The 18,921-nt window shown below is 34.1% G+C and overlaps 1 protein-coding gene, 1 long non-coding RNA gene and 1 pseudogene across 4 annotated transcripts; 1 reads left to right on the plus strand and 2 right to left on the minus strand.

Annotated features, from left to right (window-relative positions):
• Positions 1-57: 57 nt before the first annotated feature.
• On the minus strand, positions 58-587 carry LOC146897487 (uncharacterized). The gene has a single exon (XM_085733390.1). The coding sequence runs from the start codon at positions 546-548 to the stop codon at positions 135-137; it is 414 nt and encodes a 137-aa protein (XP_085589516.1). The 5' UTR covers positions 549-587; the 3' UTR covers positions 58-134.
• A 1,008-nt stretch (positions 588-1,595) lies between these two features.
• LOC146897488 (uncharacterized) lies at positions 1,596-17,740 on the plus strand. Of its 3 annotated transcripts, XR_015021724.1 has the most exons (7): positions 1,596-3,750; positions 3,871-3,942; positions 4,840-4,902; positions 10,189-10,260; positions 11,158-11,220; positions 16,507-16,578; positions 17,476-17,740. It is a non-coding gene; the product is annotated as an uncharacterized LOC146897488 (long non-coding RNA). The 3 variants fall into 3 exon arrangements; XR_015021726.1 differs by lacking the exons at positions 16,507-16,578; positions 17,476-17,740 and adding an exon at positions 12,173-12,309; XR_015021725.1 differs by lacking the exons at positions 1,596-3,750; positions 3,871-3,942; positions 4,840-4,902 and adding an exon at positions 9,787-10,068.
• Positions 17,741-17,818: 78 nt separating this feature from the next.
• On the minus strand, positions 17,819-18,706 carry LOC146897489 (uncharacterized; annotated as a pseudogene).
• Positions 18,707-18,921: the final 215 nt, after the last annotated feature.

Consider the following 18,921-nt stretch of genomic DNA (forward strand, 5'->3'; position numbering starts at 1 on the left):
ACCACAATCTAACATATAAAAAGGACCTTCTGCATATGACAGCATTTTTTAATTGCAAACACTTGACAAAGAAAACATTGTAGCATGGGTCTCCTAGAAATTTAAGAACTGGAAAGAGTACATAAAAGCCTCAATTAAGGTGAGACACCATCTGTTTTGTTCCTGTCATCAGTCCAAACTTTCAACGCACGTTTCCTATTCTCATCCTCCATGAAATCACTCATATGTTCCATACTCACAACTTCCTCATATTCAGACTTAATAAACTGAATCAGCTCCTGATCCAACTCCTTCACCTTCTCCTCACTCCTAATAGTCTTAGCAACATACATATTATAACATCTCTTCAATAATTCCGGCTCGTCCAATGGAACATACTGAGAAGCTGGGAGATAACAACTCTCAACCTCAACTATCTCCATATCCAGTTTTTTCTCCAGCAAAACAATCTGACGACGGTGGTCAGCAATATCTGCTTCAATCTCAGCTGTCTGCCTCTTCCTTTCATCAGCAAACTCCGTTCGTTGACGACTCAGCCTACTCAGCATATGTACATGCTCAAAGGAATTATCGTTTAAGCAAAGTTCTACTTTCTTCTGAAAATATATATTTTTTCAGAATGGTTGATTCTACAATGGTTGATTCGACTCTGAATATATATTTTTTGTTTCAAAGATGGAAAGGTATGATTTCAATGTGGTTAAGTATGTTATTAGGAGGGATCGTCATGGGTATAGCTACTACGCAACTATTATCTAGTCATGCATTAACATAGTCGTGTTAGTACAAATTTATAGGATTTTGAGTGTGAATTGGTTGCGGGAGTTGAGATATTGGTGATCGCTTTTCTACCTTTGAGGAAAAACCTGGTTGGGTAGAATATAATTTAACCTTGGGTTTAGGAACTAACAATCTATTGTAAAGAGGTTGTCAATAATCATTGGCTTTGATTATGGATATACAAGTGAGTGAAGAATTATAAAAAATGTTCTAAAAACATTTGAGTTTCCTGATGTGTCCTGAAGAACTTTCTGGATTGTCACGATAATGAGATTAGATTCTTTATAAACTTGGTTCCTACCACTCAACCCACATCCATACCTCTTTATCGAATGACCTAGAATAACTTACATTGTTAAGGGACTGAACACAAGACCTTCTCAATAAGAGATTTATTGACCGAAGTTCGTTCCCTTGAGGATTAATGGTATTGATTATTAGTAAGGAAGATAGATATGTGTGACTGTGTGTAGTTTTTAGACAAGTGAATAAGGTGATAGTTAGGAATAAGTATTATTTACCATGCATTTATTAGTTGTTTGACCAACTTCCAAAAGCTTAGTGTTTTCCAAGATTTATTGAAGTAGGGGTGTCACTAGTTGGATATTAAGAGTGAACATATATCAAAGACAACTTTTTGCACATTCTACGAGCATTGTAAAATTCTGGTTATACCTTTATGACTTACCAATGCTATAACGTCTTTTATGGATTTGATGAATTGGATTTTTTTCAACCTTTCTTAGACTGATGGGTGATATTGTTCAGTGATGACATTCTTGTGTATTCCAAGAGTAAAGAAAGGCATTATTTATATGAAAGGACTTTCTTAGATTTGTAACAACCACAAAGGATTTAGTATAACTTAAATTTAAGAGAAATAAGGTGGATGAAGTCTCTTAAAGACTTTGATTGCAAAGACTTATATCGCCTTGGAAAGTCAAATGTTGTTGTAAATGTTGAGTAGGAAGTACATGGGTAGGCTTACTCATTTAGACAAAATGAATGGACCTATAATTAAAAGGTTACAAAAACTTGTTGGAAGTGGGATTCAATTTTAGCTTGATCATTCAATGGCATTATTGGTCATGTGTAAAATTTTTCCACCATAGTTTACAATATCAGGGAGACTTAGGTTAAGATTTAGACTAGGTAAGGTTGATAGATAATGGGAGGAATAGTAAAGTTACAAACTTCTTATTTGATTTAGACTAGGTCTAGGTGATATATATGTGTGGAACGATAAAGTTATAAGCTTCTTAGTTAATTTCGAGGGTGTTTTGTAGTTGAAGCCTTGATTGTGTGTTCGCTACATTAAGGAGAAAAATATTATAGGAGGATCATTATTCTTGTTATATATTAGGTTCTAATAAGATGAATTGAGATTTGTGAGAATTTTTATTAACGGGAAGGAATGAAGAAGGATGTAGTGGGTTTTGTCTCTAAATCTTTAATGTGTGAACAGATGAAAGTTGAACATTAGACACTTGTGGGTTTACTTTAGCCTATCGAAATACCTGAATCAAAGTGGAAAAGCATTGCTATGGATTTCATTATAGGTTTTCCAATAACGCATAGGTTTATGACTTGGTGTGGGTGATTATAAATTAATTGACCAAGTCTATATATTTCTTATTTGTTAAGAATAGTAATATTGCACCTTAGTATGTTAGGATTTATTTTGGATGAGGTTGTCACCTTGCATGGTGTGTTGTTCTCCATCATCTCTGACTGTGAAGCTCAATTTATCGTTCAACTTTGAAAAACTTTCTGATTTAGAGTAGGGACTCATTTGAATCTTGGTGCAACTTTCATTCTTAGAATGATTGTTAATTTGTGAAAACTAAACAAATTCTAGAGAATATGATTCGTGCTTGTGTCTTGATCTTAGAGGAAGTTAGAATTGATGGAATTTGTTTATACGAGAAGTAACCAATCTAATATTAAGGTGGATTCTTGTAGGTTATTGTACGATAGGCGATATATGTCTTCGATAGGATGGTTTAAAATTGTTGAGTCTGAACCAGTGGGTCTAAAGTTGATTAAAATTTCCATTCACGAGGTTGAATTGACCTAAGATTGTTTAGTAACAACTCCGAGTAGGAAAGCTCTTATTCTAACAAGAGATGTCGTCCCTTAAAGTTCACAGTTGGAGAACATGTTCTCTTACATGCTTCACCAATGTAGGCTGCTTTACGGTTGGAAGAAATAGACTAGCTAATTAAAGGTTCATTGGAGCATTTGAGATTTTGAAGAGTAACACTTGTAGCTTACCGTTTGGTACTTCTACTAAATCTCCCAAGAGCTCGCCATGTGTTTAATATATCTATGCTTTGGAAGTACTTTTATGACTCTTCTCATGTGATTGTCATGAAGATGTGCAGTTATACGAGAATTTCATTTGAAAACTGTAATAGATAAGTAAGTGAGATGTCTATGCTCCAAGGATATCATTTTGGTAAAGATTTTATGGTAAAGGTCGACTGGTGAAGAGACAAGTTGGTAATCCGAAAAAGTATTGTGTGATAAGTAACAATTCTTTGAATCCAATCGTAGTTAAAATTCGAGGACGAATTTTCTTAAGGGGGGAAGAATGAAACGCACCGTTTCACTTTTTTTTTAAAAAAAAAATAATAAAATAAAATAAAATAAATAAATTAAATAGAATAAAATAAAAACTAGACAACCACCTAACCCCACCCTCATTTTATTTCTCCCGAAGCTTCTATATCCCTCTTTCAGTTTCCACTTCTTCTACCATCCTTCAATACATCATTTTCCTTCCTCTCTCTCTTTCAACGTACCATATTTCTTCCATAAACCATACACACGTGAGATCAATTTCACATCTAATCAAAGATTTCTCAACTCTCACAAGTGCTCTTGGGTGGGATTTTGAGTTTGGGTTTGTGGATTAAGAAAGGAGAAGAATGCCATACTGTGAAAGTTGATCATTAAGACTTCTTGGAGGTATATTTATCAATTTACAACTCAATTAGTGCATATTTAGGCATGTTTGGTGTTAGGAATTAATTATTGAGATTAGAGTAGATGAGTTTCTAATTCATGAGAAAAATTATTGATGCTCAGATATGATGTCCGATGCTTCATATGCTTCTTCAGGAGTGGTTAGAGAGCAGACTTAGTTGACGCGCCATAACTGTGAGTTGATGACGATCATTATCACTTATTTTCATTACCGTCATTATTGATATTTTTATGATTTTATATGTTAAAGTGTTTATAAAAATGGGGAACACACCCTTCGAATATTTTTCTCGTCTTGATACATGTTTAAAGTCAATGATATTATTGTGGTCTCTATTTGGATTTTATCTATGACTTATAAGCAAAGAATTACAAATTGGAATTTGATTGTGTGCTTTGACACAAGCTTGATATTTTACGAATTGTGGTTTTAAAGCTATATGTTTTGAGAAAAATGATTATTATTGCGACAACCTAGGTGCACCTAGTATGTGAATTCAATTAGGTAAAGTTACCCCATTAGATGGAGCCGCCCCTATGGAATGGCCACCATTAGGAGGAGAGGGCTATCAATGAGAGGTAAACTCCCTAATTGAACATATTTTTCATCTTGTTTTGAGTCGAGAGAAAAGAGCTATCCGTTAGATGGAGCCGCCCCTATGGAAAGGCCACCATTAGGAGGAGAGGGCTATCAACGAGATGGAGCTAGTTCTCGATTCATCCATTTTACTTATTTTCACTAAATGGAGTTTTCAATATTTTCTTTAAAGGTTTTTATTAAGACTTTCGGCAATACATATTTTTTTTAAAAGGCTTGTAATGTTATGTCTTTACGATGTTGGATTTTCATTGAGGTATACCCATTTGATAGTAAACAATTATAACGTGCGGATTTTTATGTATAAACGTTTGCGGATTATAAGAATTTCATACGGCTACTAGATTTGTAAATTAATATTAAATTTTGAGAAATATAAATAATCGTGCCTTGTGTGTTTCCCTTCTAGTGGTGGTGGTTGTTGTCTCTCACTAAGTCCTTGTGACTTACTCCTTCATTTTCTATTTTTTCAGATTTCCAAGCAGCTAGGTAGAGAGCTGCTACTAGACCCAAGTTCAGCCGCATCACTCATTTTGGTAGGCTTCCTTGACGAATGTCTCTATTGTTTTATGTATATGTTGAGTCAAGTATCTGCAGCTATTTGGAGTTTAGAAATGTCTCATTTTGAGTTGTACAAATATGTAAAATGTCACTTTGAAATTCTGGTTGATGATAATAGTTTATGAACAGGATTTACATCTTGGTAATGTTGAAATTATAGGTGTTACTCTGTCGAAATTTCAGTAAACATGATTTTAAATCGAAAGTTAACTTGAAAATTGTTTATTTAATTTTTTAGTCATCAGGCTTGCCGAACTATAAGCTATTAGTTCGTGCGCCGGTCACGATTATATTTTTGGGTCGTGACAAAGTTGGTATCAGAGCCCGGTTGTAGGTCCTAATAGCTGCAGACATAGAATGAAAATAGATTCTTGCTAGTAAATTGTGAACCGCGGCACCATTTACTTGCAAAAAATCTATTAGCATTCTATGGTAGTGTCACTTGTTGTCCAATCCTGTGATTTTTTTTGGTCTTTGATTGGTCTCCCTCTGTTTGTCATTTTGCCCTATATTCGGTCAATTTTCTTTCATTTGGTGAGGATGCCACCCAATACTAGAATCTCCACTAGAAGGGATATTAGTTCCTTATGGGTTTATTGCCTAACCTTAAAACCTTAGTTAAATAGGTCGTGTTTTGGGACATACCCGTGTTCGACTTAAAGCAATTGATGGAGGATGTGGCTTAAATGTTGACAGACGTGAATATGATTTTCTAGTCATTTATTCTTATTTTATCTGATATATGTTTTACTTCTGAAAATATAAATTGGGGAAGCATGTTCACAATGTTCTGAAGTGACTACTTGTCTAACAATGTTCTTTAAAGCAAGAAATGACCGGAAATACTTCAGAACTCAACCAATTTTGTTCCTCTCCACTCAACTTTTTTCTTTTCTTTCTAAACATACTGTTATTGTTAAATAATAGAATTCACAATGTAAGACGTGCGCGTGTGTTCTTTAATCCTTCAAGCAAAGGAAGAGATAATGCAGTATGGCAAATTTTGGATAACCGAGAATTGGAACTATTTAACTAACATCATTTTGAAGAAGTTGACAGAATACTTCCATTTCATGCAGTCTTTCATCAAGCTTCTGTAGTTTATATTACAGAAAACTATATCCTTGTAAAAAAAAAACTAGATCAGATATATATTTTACAGAAATAGATTGGATTGTATTGCATTTTCGTGTATGAAATTTTAAAGCAAAGAGTTTTTTTTTGTTTCTTTTTTATGCTTACTTCCCCAGCTTTGGAGGATTTCTTAGTTTTCTGGTAGATGCTTACCTTGTCAAAATGTCAGAACATTAGTCATATTAAGGGAAGACGAATGGTGTCGGTCATCAAGAAGCTAGTCAAGGTTGAGTGAGGATCCACTAAAATTCATTTATGATCTATAGAGGTTACGAAGGGCATTAGAATGCTCAGATATAAGGACGGGGAGTTGATATAATTTAAGTTGGATGGTATGTTATACGACTAGTTAGATACACTTAAATTCATTTATGACATGTAAAGCAAGAGGGATCACATCTGTTGAAATGAATTGAGACCATTTGATTTTTATGACCCTTTTTTCTTCTAGAAAGTGTTAGGTATAGATCAACTCACAAGTACAAAATGTTGGGACAAACAGAGGATATGTCACTTTTAGAATACAAAACACGTTTGATAGAGCTTCAAGGAACGATCATCACCCTATCATTGAAGGGATGTGTTTTAAGTGGTTCACTATTGAATCTAATTGTGATATTTTGTGGAGATTTCGAGCATGACACTTCATATTAGGCAACAAAAGCTTAAGGGGAGTAGTAAACCAAATTTTTTCTAGAAATGAGTTGAATGATTATACATAGATTTTTTTTTAGTGTGATGGTGAAGTTATATTTGCATATTAGGAACAAATATAAATATCATAAATGGACAGTTCTTGAAGACAAACTTTTGGGCACAACGCAAAGTCGTTGATTAGATCATGGGGCATGTAGGTAATTCACTTTTCTTTAGAGTACTTTTGATTCTACAATGGTTGATTCGACTCTGAATATATATTTTTTGTTTCAAAGATGGAAAGGTATGATTTCAATGTGGTTAAGTATGTTATTAGGAGGGATCGTCATGGGTATAGCTACTACGCAACTATTATCTAGTCATGCATTAACATAGTCGTGTTAGTACAAATTTATAGGATTTTGAGTGTGAATTGGTTGCGGGAGTTGAGATATTGGTGATCGCTTTTCTACCTTTGAGGAAAAACCTGGTTGGGTAGAATATAATTTAACCTTGGGTTTAGGAACTAACAATCTATTGTAAAGAGGTTGTCAATAATCATTGGCTTTGATTATGGATATACAAGTGAGTGAAGAATTATAAAAAATGTTCTAAAAACATTTGAGTTTCCTGATGTGTCCTGAAGAACTTTCTGGATTGTCACGATAATGAGATTAGATTCTTTATAAACTTGGTTCCTACCACTCAACCCACATCCATACCTCTTTATCGAATGACCTAGAATAACTTACATTGTTAAGGGACTGAACACAAGACCTTCTCAATAAGAGATTTATTGACCGAAGTTCGTTCCCTTGAGGATTAATGGTATTGATTATTAGTAAGGAAGATAGATATGTGTGACTGTGTGTAGTTTTTAGACAAGTGAATAAGGTGATAGTTAGGAATAAGTATTATTTACCATGCATTTATTAGTTGTTTGACCAACTTCCAAAAGCTTAGTGTTTTCCAAGATTTATTGAAGTAGGGGTGTCACTAGTTGGATATTAAGAGTGAACATATATCAAAGACAACTTTTTGCACATTCTACGAGCATTGTAAAATTCTGGTTATACCTTTATGACTTACCAATGCTATAACGTCTTTTATGGATTTGATGAATTGGATTTTTTTCAACCTTTCTTAGACTGATGGGTGATATTGTTCAGTGATGACATTCTTGTGTATTCCAAGAGTAAAGAAAGGCATTATTTATATGAAAGGACTTTCTTAGATTTGTAACAACCACAAAGGATTTAGTATAACTTAAATTTAAGAGAAATAAGGTGGATGAAGTCTCTTAAAGACTTTGATTGCAAAGACTTATATCGCCTTGGAAAGTCAAATGTTGTTGTAAATGTTGAGTAGGAAGTACATGGGTAGGCTTACTCATTTAGACAAAATGAATGGACCTATAATTAAAAGGTTACAAAAACTTGTTGGAAGTGGGATTCAATTTTAGCTTGATCATTCAATGGCATTATTGGTCATGTGTAAAATTTTTCCACCATAGTTTACAATATCAGGGAGACTTAGGTTAAGATTTAGACTAGGTAAGGTTGATAGATAATGGGAGGAATAGTAAAGTTACAAACTTCTTATTTGATTTAGACTAGGTCTAGGTGATATATATGTGTGGAACGATAAAGTTATAAGCTTCTTAGTTAATTTCGAGGGTGTTTTGTAGTTGAAGCCTTGATTGTGTGTTCGCTACATTAAGGAGAAAAATATTATAGGAGGATCATTATTCTTGTTATATATTAGGTTCTAATAAGATGAATTGAGATTTGTGAGAATTTTTATTAACGGGAAGGAATGAAGAAGGATGTAGTGGGTTTTGTCTCTAAATCTTTAATGTGTGAACAGATGAAAGTTGAACATTAGACACTTGTGGGTTTACTTTAGCCTATCGAAATACCTGAATCAAAGTGGAAAAGCATTGCTATGGATTTCATTATAGGTTTTCCAATAACGCATAGGTTTATGACTTGGTGTGGGTGATTATAAATTAATTGACCAAGTCTATATATTTCTTATTTGTTAAGAATAGTAATATTGCACCTTAGTATGTTAGGATTTATTTTGGATGAGGTTGTCACCTTGCATGGTGTGTTGTTCTCCATCATCTCTGACTGTGAAGCTCAATTTATCGTTCAACTTTGAAAAACTTTCTGATTTAGAGTAGGGACTCATTTGAATCTTGGTGCAACTTTCATTCTTAGAATGATTGTTAATTTGTGAAAACTAAACAAATTCTAGAGAATATGATTCGTGCTTGTGTCTTGATCTTAGAGGAAGTTAGAATTGATGGAATTTGTTTATACGAGAAGTAACCAATCTAATATTAAGGTGGATTCTTGTAGGTTATTGTACGATAGGCGATATATGTCTTCGATAGGATGGTTTAAAATTGTTGAGTCTGAACCAGTGGCTCTCAAGTTGATTAAAATTTCCATTCACGAGGTTGAATTGACCTAAGATTGTTTAGTAACAACTCCGAGTAGGAAAGCTCTTATTCTAACAAGAGATGTCGTCCCTTAAAGTTCACAGTTGGAGAACATGTTCTCTTACATGCTTCACCAATGTAGGCTGCTTTACGGTTGGAAGAAATAGACTAGCTAATTAAAGGTTCATTGGAGCATTTGAGATTTTGAAGAGTAACACTTGTAGCTTACCGTTTGGTACTTCTACTAAATCTCCCAAGAGCTCGCCATGTGTTTAATATATCTATGCTTTGGAAGTACTTTTATGACTCTTCTCATGTGATTGTCATGAAGATGTGCAGTTATACGAGAATTTCATTTGAAAACTGTAATAGATAAGTAAGTGAGATGTCTATGCTCCAAGGATATCATTTTGGTAAAGATTTTATGGTAAAGGTCGACTGGTGAAGAGACAAGTTGGTAATCCGAAAAAGTATTGTGTGATAAGTAACAATTCTTTGAATCCAATCGTAGTTAAAATTCGAGGACGAATTTTCTTAAGGGGGGAAGAATGAAACGCACCGTTTCACTTTTTTTTTAAAAAAAAAATAATAAAATAAAATAAAATAAAGAAATTAAATAGAATAAAATAAAAACTAGACAACCACCTAACCCCACCCTCATTTTATTTCTCCCGAAGCTTCTATATCCCTCTTTCAGTTTCCACTTCTTCTACCATCCTTCAATACATCATTTTCCTTCCTCTCTCTCTTTCAACGTACCATATTTCTTCCATAAACCATACACACGTGAGATCAATTTCACATCTAATCAAAGATTTCTCAACTCTCACAAGTGCTCTTGGGTGGGATTTTGAGTTTGGGTTTGTGGATTAAGAAAGGAGAAGAATGCCATACTGTGAAAGTTGATCATTAAGACTTCTTGGAGGTATATTTATCAATTTACAACTCAATTAGTGCATATTTAGGCATGTTTGGTGTTAGGAATTAATTATTGAGATTAGAGTAGATGAGTTTCTAATTCATGAGAAAAATTATTGATGCTCAGATATGATGTCCGATGCTTCATATGCTTCTTCAGGAGTGGTTAGAGAGCAGACTTAGTTGACGCGCCATAACTGTGAGTTGATGACGATCATTATCACTTATTTTCATTACCGTCATTATTGATATTTTTATGATTTTATATGTTAAAGTGTTTATAAAAATGGGGAACACACCCTTCGAATATTTTTCTCGTCTTGATACATGTTTAAAGTCAATGATATTATTGTGGTCTCTATTTGGATTTTATCTATGACTTATAAGCAAAGAATTACAAATTGGAATTTGATTGTGTGCTTTGACACAAGCTTGATATTTTACGAATTGTGGTTTTAAAGCTATATGTTTTGAGAAAAATGATTATTATTGCGACAACCTAGGTGCACCTAGTATGTGAATTCAATTAGGTAAAGTTACCCCATTAGATGGAGCCGCCCCTATGGAATGGCCACCATTAGGAGGAGAGGGCTATCAATGAGAGGTAAACTCCCTAATTGAACATATTTTTCATCTTGTTTTGAGTCGAGAGAAAAGAGCTATCCGTTAGATGGAGCCGCCCCTATGGAAAGGCCACCATTAGGAGGAGAGGGCTATCAACGAGATGGAGCTAGTTCTCGATTCATCCATTTTACTTATTTTCACTAAATGGAGTTTTCAATATTTTCTTTAAAGGTTTTTATTAAGACTTTCGGCAATACATATTTTTTTTAAAAGGCTTGTAATGTTATGTCTTTACGATGTTGGATTTTCATTGAGGTATACCCATTTGATAGTAAACAATTATAACGTGCGGATTTTTATGTATAAACGTTTGCGGATTATAAGAATTTCATACGGCTACTAGATTTGTAAATTAATATTAAATTTTGAGAAATATAAATAATCGTGCCTTGTGTGTTTCCCTTCTAGTGGTGGTGGTTGTTGTCTCTCACTAAGTCCTTGTGACTTACTCCTTCATTTTCTATTTTTTCAGATTTCCAAGCAGCTAGGTAGAGAGCTGCTACTAGACCCAAGTTCAGCCGCATCACTCATTTTGGTAGGCTTCCTTGACGAATGTCTCTATTGTTTTATGTATATGTTGAGTCAAGTATCTGCAGCTATTTGGAGTTTAGAAATGTCTCATTTTGAGTTGTACAAATATGTAAAATGTCACTTTGAAATTCTGGTTGATGATAATAGTTTATGAACAGGATTTACATCTTGGTAATGTTGAAATTATAGGTGTTACTCTGTCGAAATTTCAGTAAACATGATTTTAAATCGAAAGTTAACTTGAAAATTGTTTATTTAATTTTTTAGTCATCAGGCTTGCCGAACTATAAGCTATTAGTTCGTGCGCCGGTCACGATTATATTTTTGGGTCGTGACAAAGTTGGTATCAGAGCCCGGTTGTAGGTCCTAATAGCTGCAGACATAGAATGAAAATAGATTCTTGCTAGTAAATTGTGAACCGCGGCACCATTTACTTGCAAAAAATCTATTAGCATTCTATGGTAGTGTCACTTGTTGTCCAATCCTGTGATTTTTTTTGGTCTTTGATTGGTCTCCCTCTGTTTGTCATTTTGCCCTATATTCGGTCAATTTTCTTTCATTTGGTGAGGATGCCACCCAATACTAGAATCTCCACTAGAAGGGATATTAGTTCCTTATGGGTTTATTGCCTAACCTTAAAACCTTAGTTAAATAGGTCGTGTTTTGGGACATACCCGTGTTCGACTTAAAGCAATTGATGGAGGATGTGGCTTAAATGTTGACAGACGTGAATATGATTTTCTAGTCATTTATTCTTATTTTATCTGATATATGTTTTACTTCTGAAAATATAAATTGGGGAAGCATGTTCACAATGTTCTGAAGTGACTACTTGTCTAACAATGTTCTTTAAAGCAAGAAATGACCGGAAATACTTCAGAACTCAACCAATTTTGTTCCTCTCCACTCAACTTTTTTCTTTTCTTTCTAAACATACTGTTATTGTTAAATAATAGAATTCACAATGTAAGACGTGCGCGTGTGTTCTTTAATCCTTCAAGCAAAGGAAGAGATAATGCAGTATGGCAAATTTTGGATAACCGAGAATTGGAACTATTTAACTAACATCATTTTGAAGAAGTTGACAGAATACTTCCATTTCATGCAGTCTTTCATCAAGCTTCTGTAGTTTATATTACAGAAAACTATATCCTTGTAAAAAAAAAACTAGATCAGATATATATTTTACAGAAATAGATTGGATTGTATTGCATTTTCGTGTATGAAATTTTAAAGCAAAGAGTTTTTTTTTGTTTCTTTTTTATGCTTACTTCCCCAGCTTTGGAGGATTTCTTAGTTTTCTGGTAGATGCTTACCTTGTCAAAATGTCAGAACATTAGTCATATTAAGGGAAGACGAATGGTGTCGGTCATCAAGAAGCTAGTCAAGGTTGAGTGAGGATCCACTAAAATTCATTTATGATCTATAGAGGTTACGAAGGGCATTAGAATGCTCAGATATAAGGACGGGGAGTTGATATAATTTAAGTTGGATGGTATGTTATACGACTAGTTAGATACACTTAAATTCATTTATGACATGTAAAGCAAGAGGGATCACATCTGTTGAAATGAATTGAGACCATTTGATTTTTATGACCCTTTTTTCTTCTAGAAAGTGTTAGGTATAGATCAACTCACAAGTACAAAATGTTGGGACAAACAGAGGATATGTCACTTTTAGAATACAAAACACGTTTGATAGAGCTTCAAGGAACGATCATCACCCTATCATTGAAGGGATGTGTTTTAAGTGGTTCACTATTGAATCTAATTGTGATATTTTGTGGAGATTTCGAGCATGACACTTCATATTAGGCAACAAAAGCTTAAGGGGAGTAGTAAACCAAATTTTTTCTAGAAATGAGTTGAATGATTATACATAGATTTTTTTTTAGTGTGATGGTGAAGTTATATTTGCATATTAGGAACAAATATAAATATCATAAATGGACAGTTCTTGAAGACAAACTTTTGGGCACAACGCAAAGTCGTTGATTAGATCATGGGGCATGTAGGTAATTCACTTTTCTTTAGAGTACTTTTGATTCTACAATGGTTGATTCGACTCTGAATATATATTTTTTGTTTCAAAGATGGAAAGGTATGATTTCAATGTGGTTAAGTATGTTATTAGGAGGGATCGTCATGGGTATAGCTACTACGCAACTATTATCTAGTCATGCATTAACATAGTCGTGTTAGTACAAATTTATAGGATTTTGAGTGTGAATTGGTTGCGGGAGTTGAGATATTGGTGATCGCTTTTCTACCTTTGAGGAAAAACCTGGTTGGGTAGAATATAATTTAACCTTGGGTTTAGGAACTAACAATCTATTGTAAAGAGGTTGTCAATAATCATTGGCTTTGATTATGGATATACAAGTGAGTGAAGAATTATAAAAAATGTTCTAAAAACATTTGAGTTTCCTGATGTGTCCTGAAGAACTTTCTGGATTGTCACGATAATGAGATTAGATTCTTTATAAACTTGGTTCCTACCACTCAACCCACATCCATACCTCTTTATCGAATGACCTAGAATAACTTACATTGTTAAGGGACTGAACACAAGACCTTCTCAATAAGAGATTTATTGACCGAAGTTCGTTCCCTTGAGGATTAATGGTATTGATTATTAGTAAGGAAGATAGATATGTGTGACTGTGTGTAGTTTTTAGACAAGTGAATAAGGTGATAGTTAGGAATAAGTATTATTTACCATGCATTTATTAGTTGTTTGACCAACTTCCAAAAGCTTAGTGTTTTCCAAGATTTATTGAAGTAGGGGTGTCACTAGTTGGATATTAAGAGTGAACATATATCAAAGACAACTTTTTGCACATTCTACGAGCATTGTAAAATTCTGGTTATACCTTTATGACTTACCAATGCTATAACGTCTTTTATGGATTTGATGAATTGGATTTTTTTCAACCTTTCTTAGACTGATGGGTGATATTGTTCAGTGATGACATTCTTGTGTATTCCAAGAGTAAAGAAAGGCATTATTTATATGAAAGGACTTTCTTAGATTTGTAACAACCACAAAGGATTTAGTATAACTTAAATTTAAGAGAAATAAGGTGGATGAAGTCTCTTAAAGACTTTGATTGCAAAGACTTATATCGCCTTGGAAAGTCAAATGTTGTTGTAAATGTTGAGTAGGAAGTACATGGGTAGGCTTACTCATTTAGACAAAATGAATGGACCTATAATTAAAAGGTTACAAAAACTTGTTGGAAGTGGGATTCAATTTTAGCTTGATCATTCAATGGCATTATTGGTCATGTGTAAAATTTTTCCACCATAGTTTACAATATCAGGGAGACTTAGGTTAAGATTTAGACTAGGTAAGGTTGATAGATAATGGGAGGAATAGTAAAGTTACAAACTTCTTATTTGATTTAGACTAGGTCTAGGTGATATATATGTGTGGAACGATAAAGTTATAAGCTTCTTAGTTAATTTCGAGGGTGTTTTGTAGTTGAAGCCTTGATTGTGTGTTCGCTACATTAAGGAGAAAAATATTATAGGAGGATCATTATTCTTGTTATATATTAGGTTCTAATAAGATGAATTGAGATTTGTGAGAATTTTTATTAACGGGAAGGAATGAAGAAGGATGTAGTGGGTTTTGTCTCTAAATCTTTAATGTGTGAACAGATGAAAGTTGAACATTAGACACTTGTGGGTTTACTTTAGCCTATCGAAATACCTGAATCAAAGTGGAAAAGCATTGCTATGGATTTCATTATAGGTTTTCCAATAACGCATAGGTTTATGACTTGGTGTGGGTGATTATAAATTAATTGACCAAGTCTATATATTTCTTATTTGTTAAGAATAGTAATATTGCACCTTAGTATGTTAGGATTTATTTTGGATGAGGTTGTCACCTTGCATGGTGTGTTGTTCTCCATCATCTCTGACTGTGAAGCTCAATTTATCGTTCAACTTTGAAAAACTTTCTGATTTAGAGTAGGGACTCATTTGAATCTTGGTGCAACTTTCATTCTTAGAATGATTGTTAATTTGTGAAAACTAAACAAATTCTAGAGAATATGATTCGTGCTTGTGTCTTGATCTTAGAGGAAGTTAGAATTGATGGAATTTGTTTATACGAGAAGTAACCAATCTAATATTAAGGTGGATTCTTGTAGGTTATTGTACGATAGGCGATATATGTCTTCGATAGGATGGTTTAAAATTGTTGAGTCTGAACCAGTGGGTCTAAAGTTGATTAAAATTTCCATTCACGAGGTTGAATTGACCTAAGATTGTTTAGTAACAACTCCGAGTAGGAAAGCTCTTATTCTAACAAGAGATGTCGTCCCTTAAAGTTCACAGTTGGAGAACATGTTCTCTTACATGCTTCACCAATGTAGGCTGCTTTACGGTTGGAAGAAATAGACTAGCTAATTAAAGGTTCATTGGAGCATTTGAGATTTTGAAGAGTAACACTTGTAGCTTACCGTTTGGTACTTCTACTAAATCTCCCAAGAGCTCGCCATGTGTTTAATATATCTATGCTTTGGAAGTACTTTTATGACTCTTCTCATGTGATTGTCATGAAGATGTGCAGTTATACGAGAATTTCATTTGAAAACTGTAATAGATAAGTAAGTGAGATGTCTATGCTCCAAGGATATCATTTTGGTAAAGATTTTATGGTAAAGGTCGACTGGTGAAGAGACAAGTTGGTAATCCGAAAAAGTATTGTGTGATAAGTAACAATTCTTTGAATCCAATCGTAGTTAAAATTCGAGGACGAATTTTCTTAAGGGGGGAAGAATGAAACGCACCGTTTCACTTTTTTTTTAAAAAAAAAATAATAAAATAAAATAAAATAAAGAAATTAAATAGAATAAAATAAAAACTAGACAACCACCTAACCCCACCCTCATTTTATTTCTCCCGAAGCTTCTATATCCCTCTTTCAGTTTCCACTTCTTCTACCATCCTTCAATACATCATTTTCCTTCCTCTCTCTCTTTCAACGTACCATATTTCTTCCATAAACCATACACACGTGAGATCAATTTCACATCTAATCAAAGATTTCTCAACTCTCACAAGTGCTCTTGGGTGGGATTTTGAGTTTGGGTTTGTGGATTAAGAAAGGAGAAGAATGCCATACTGTGAAAGTTGATCATTAAGACTTCTTGGAGGTATATTTATCAATTTACAACTCAATTAGTGCATATTTAGGCATGTTTGGTGTTAGGAATTAATTATTGAGATTAGAGTAGATGAGTTTCTAATTCATGAGAAAAATTATTGATGCTCAGATATGATGTCCGATGCTTCATATGCTTCTTCAGGAGTGGTTAGAGAGCAGACTTAGTTGACGCGCCATAACTGTGAGTTGATGACGATCATTATCACTTATTTTCATTACCGTCATTATTGATATTTTTATGATTTTATATGTTAAAGTGTTTATAAAAATGGGGAACACACCCTTCGAATATTTTTCTCGTCTTGATACATGTTTAAAGTCAATGATATTATTGTGGTCTCTATTTGGATTTTATCTATGACTTATAAGCAAAGAATTACAAATTGGAATTTGATTGTGTGCTTTGACACAAGCTTGATATTTTACGAATTGTGGTTTTAAAGCTATATGTTTTGAGAAAAATGATTATTATTGCGACAACCTAGGTGCACCTAGTATGTGAATTCAATTAGGTAAAGTTACCCCATTAGATGGAGCCGCCCCTATGGAATGGCCACCATTAGGAGGAGAGGGCTATCAATGAGAGGTAAACTCCCTAATTGAACATATTTTTCATCTTGTTTTGAGTCGAGAGAAAAGAGCTATCCGTTAGATGGAGCCGCCCCTATGGAAAGGCCACCATTAGGAGGAGAGGGCTATCAACGAGATGGAGCTAGTTCTCGATTCATCCATTTTACTTATTTTCACTAAATGGAGTTTTCAATATTTTCTTTAAAGGTTTTTATTAAGACTTTCGGCAATACATATTTTTTTTAAAAGGCTTGTAATGTTATGTCTTTACGATGTTGGATTTTCATTGAGGTATACCCATTTGATAGTAAACAATTATAACGTGCGGATTTTTATGTATAAACGTTTGCGGATTATAAGAATTTCATACGGCTACTAGATTTGTAAATTAATATTAAATTTTGAGAAATATAAATAATCGTGCCTTGTGTGTTTCCCTTCTAGTGGTGGTGGTTGTTGTCTCTCACTAAGTCCTTGTGACTTACTCCTTCATTTTCTATTTTTTCAGATTTCCAAGCAGCTAGGTAGAGAGCTGCTACTAGACCCAAGTTCAGCCGCATCACTCATTTTGGTAGGCTTCCTTGACGAATGTCTCTATTGTTTTATGTATATGTTGAGTCAAGTATCTGCAGCTATTTGGAGTTTAGAAATGTCTCATTTTGAGTTGTACAAATATGTAAAATGTCACTTTGAAATTCTGGTTGATGATAATAGTTTATGAACAGGATTTACATCTTGGTAATGTTGAAATTATAGGTGTTACTCTGTCGAAATTTCAGTAAACATGATTTTAAATCGAAAGTTAACTTGAAAATTGTTTATTTAATTTTTTAGTCATCAGGCTTGCCGAACTATAAGCTATTAGTTCGTGCGCCGGTCACGATTATATTTTTGGGTCGTGACATTTTGTTCCTGTCATCAGTCCAAACTTTCAACGCACGTTTCCTATTCTCATCCTCCATGAAATCACTCATATGTTCCATACTCACAACTTCCTCATATTCAGACTTAATAAACTGAATCAGCTCCTGATCCAACTCCTTCACCTTCTCCTCACTCCTAATAGTCTTAGCAACATACATATTATAACATCTCTTCAATAATTCCGGCTCGTCCAATGGAACATACTGAGAAGCTGGGAGATAACAACTCTCAACCTCAACTATCTCCATATCCAGTTTTTTCTCCAGCAAAACAATCTGACGACGGTGGTCAGCAATATCTGCTTCAATCTCAGCTGTCTGCCTCTTCCTTTCATCAGCAAACTCCGTTCGTTGACGACTCAGCCTACTCAGCATATGTACATGCTCAAAGGAATTATCGTTTAAGCAAAGTTCTACTTTCTTCTGAAAATTAGCGAGGATTTCAGACCCTTGTTTTGATTTGAGGAAGTTACAAAACTTCATCATGGTTGTGGGAGTACATTTACAGTTTTCAGTCCAGAAACCATGTTGAATCGCCAAGGAGAATACAGTGTAAGGGAAAACTTCCATATTGATAAGATTGAATGTTTTGACATTTTCAATGAAACTCTGTTGTTATAAAGTGTCGCGCGAGCTCGGTTGTTGTCCAAGTTTCAACTGAAATGTCGACCGTGTACCGCAAGTGTTGGAGGACCTGTCTTAGATCTTCAGAGAGATCCTTATAGGCAGTACCTGCCATATATAAGCGAGAGAAAAAGCAATAGAGAAACGAGAGATGTTGTTCTTGTGAGCAAAAGGAAGAGGCAAACAGAAGAGTATAAGAAGGCAATCTTATGAGAGAGACAGAGACAGATTATATTAGGGACAAACGATTCATTATTCTAGGCATATCTAACTTGGGAAGTGGAAGTGTCGCATATTAGTTTAACTACAGGGTCCAACTTTTACACTTATCAATAATTTTAGTTAAATGCAAATCTAAATAACGTGTGCATATTCAAATGTGCTCTTTATGATTTTGTATGATTGGT

This window comes from Medicago sativa, chromosome 8, assembly GCF_051527215.1.
Source record: "Medicago sativa cultivar Bolivia chromosome 8, Bolivia_mono, whole genome shotgun sequence".
Taxonomy (NCBI): domain Eukaryota; kingdom Viridiplantae; phylum Streptophyta; class Magnoliopsida; order Fabales; family Fabaceae; genus Medicago; species Medicago sativa.

Excerpts from the sequence above, each read along its gene's own strand:
- LOC146897487 (XM_085733390.1), bottom strand. The coding sequence starts at position 548 with ATGCTGAGTAGGCTGAGTCGTCAACGAACGGAGTTTGCTGATGAAAGG.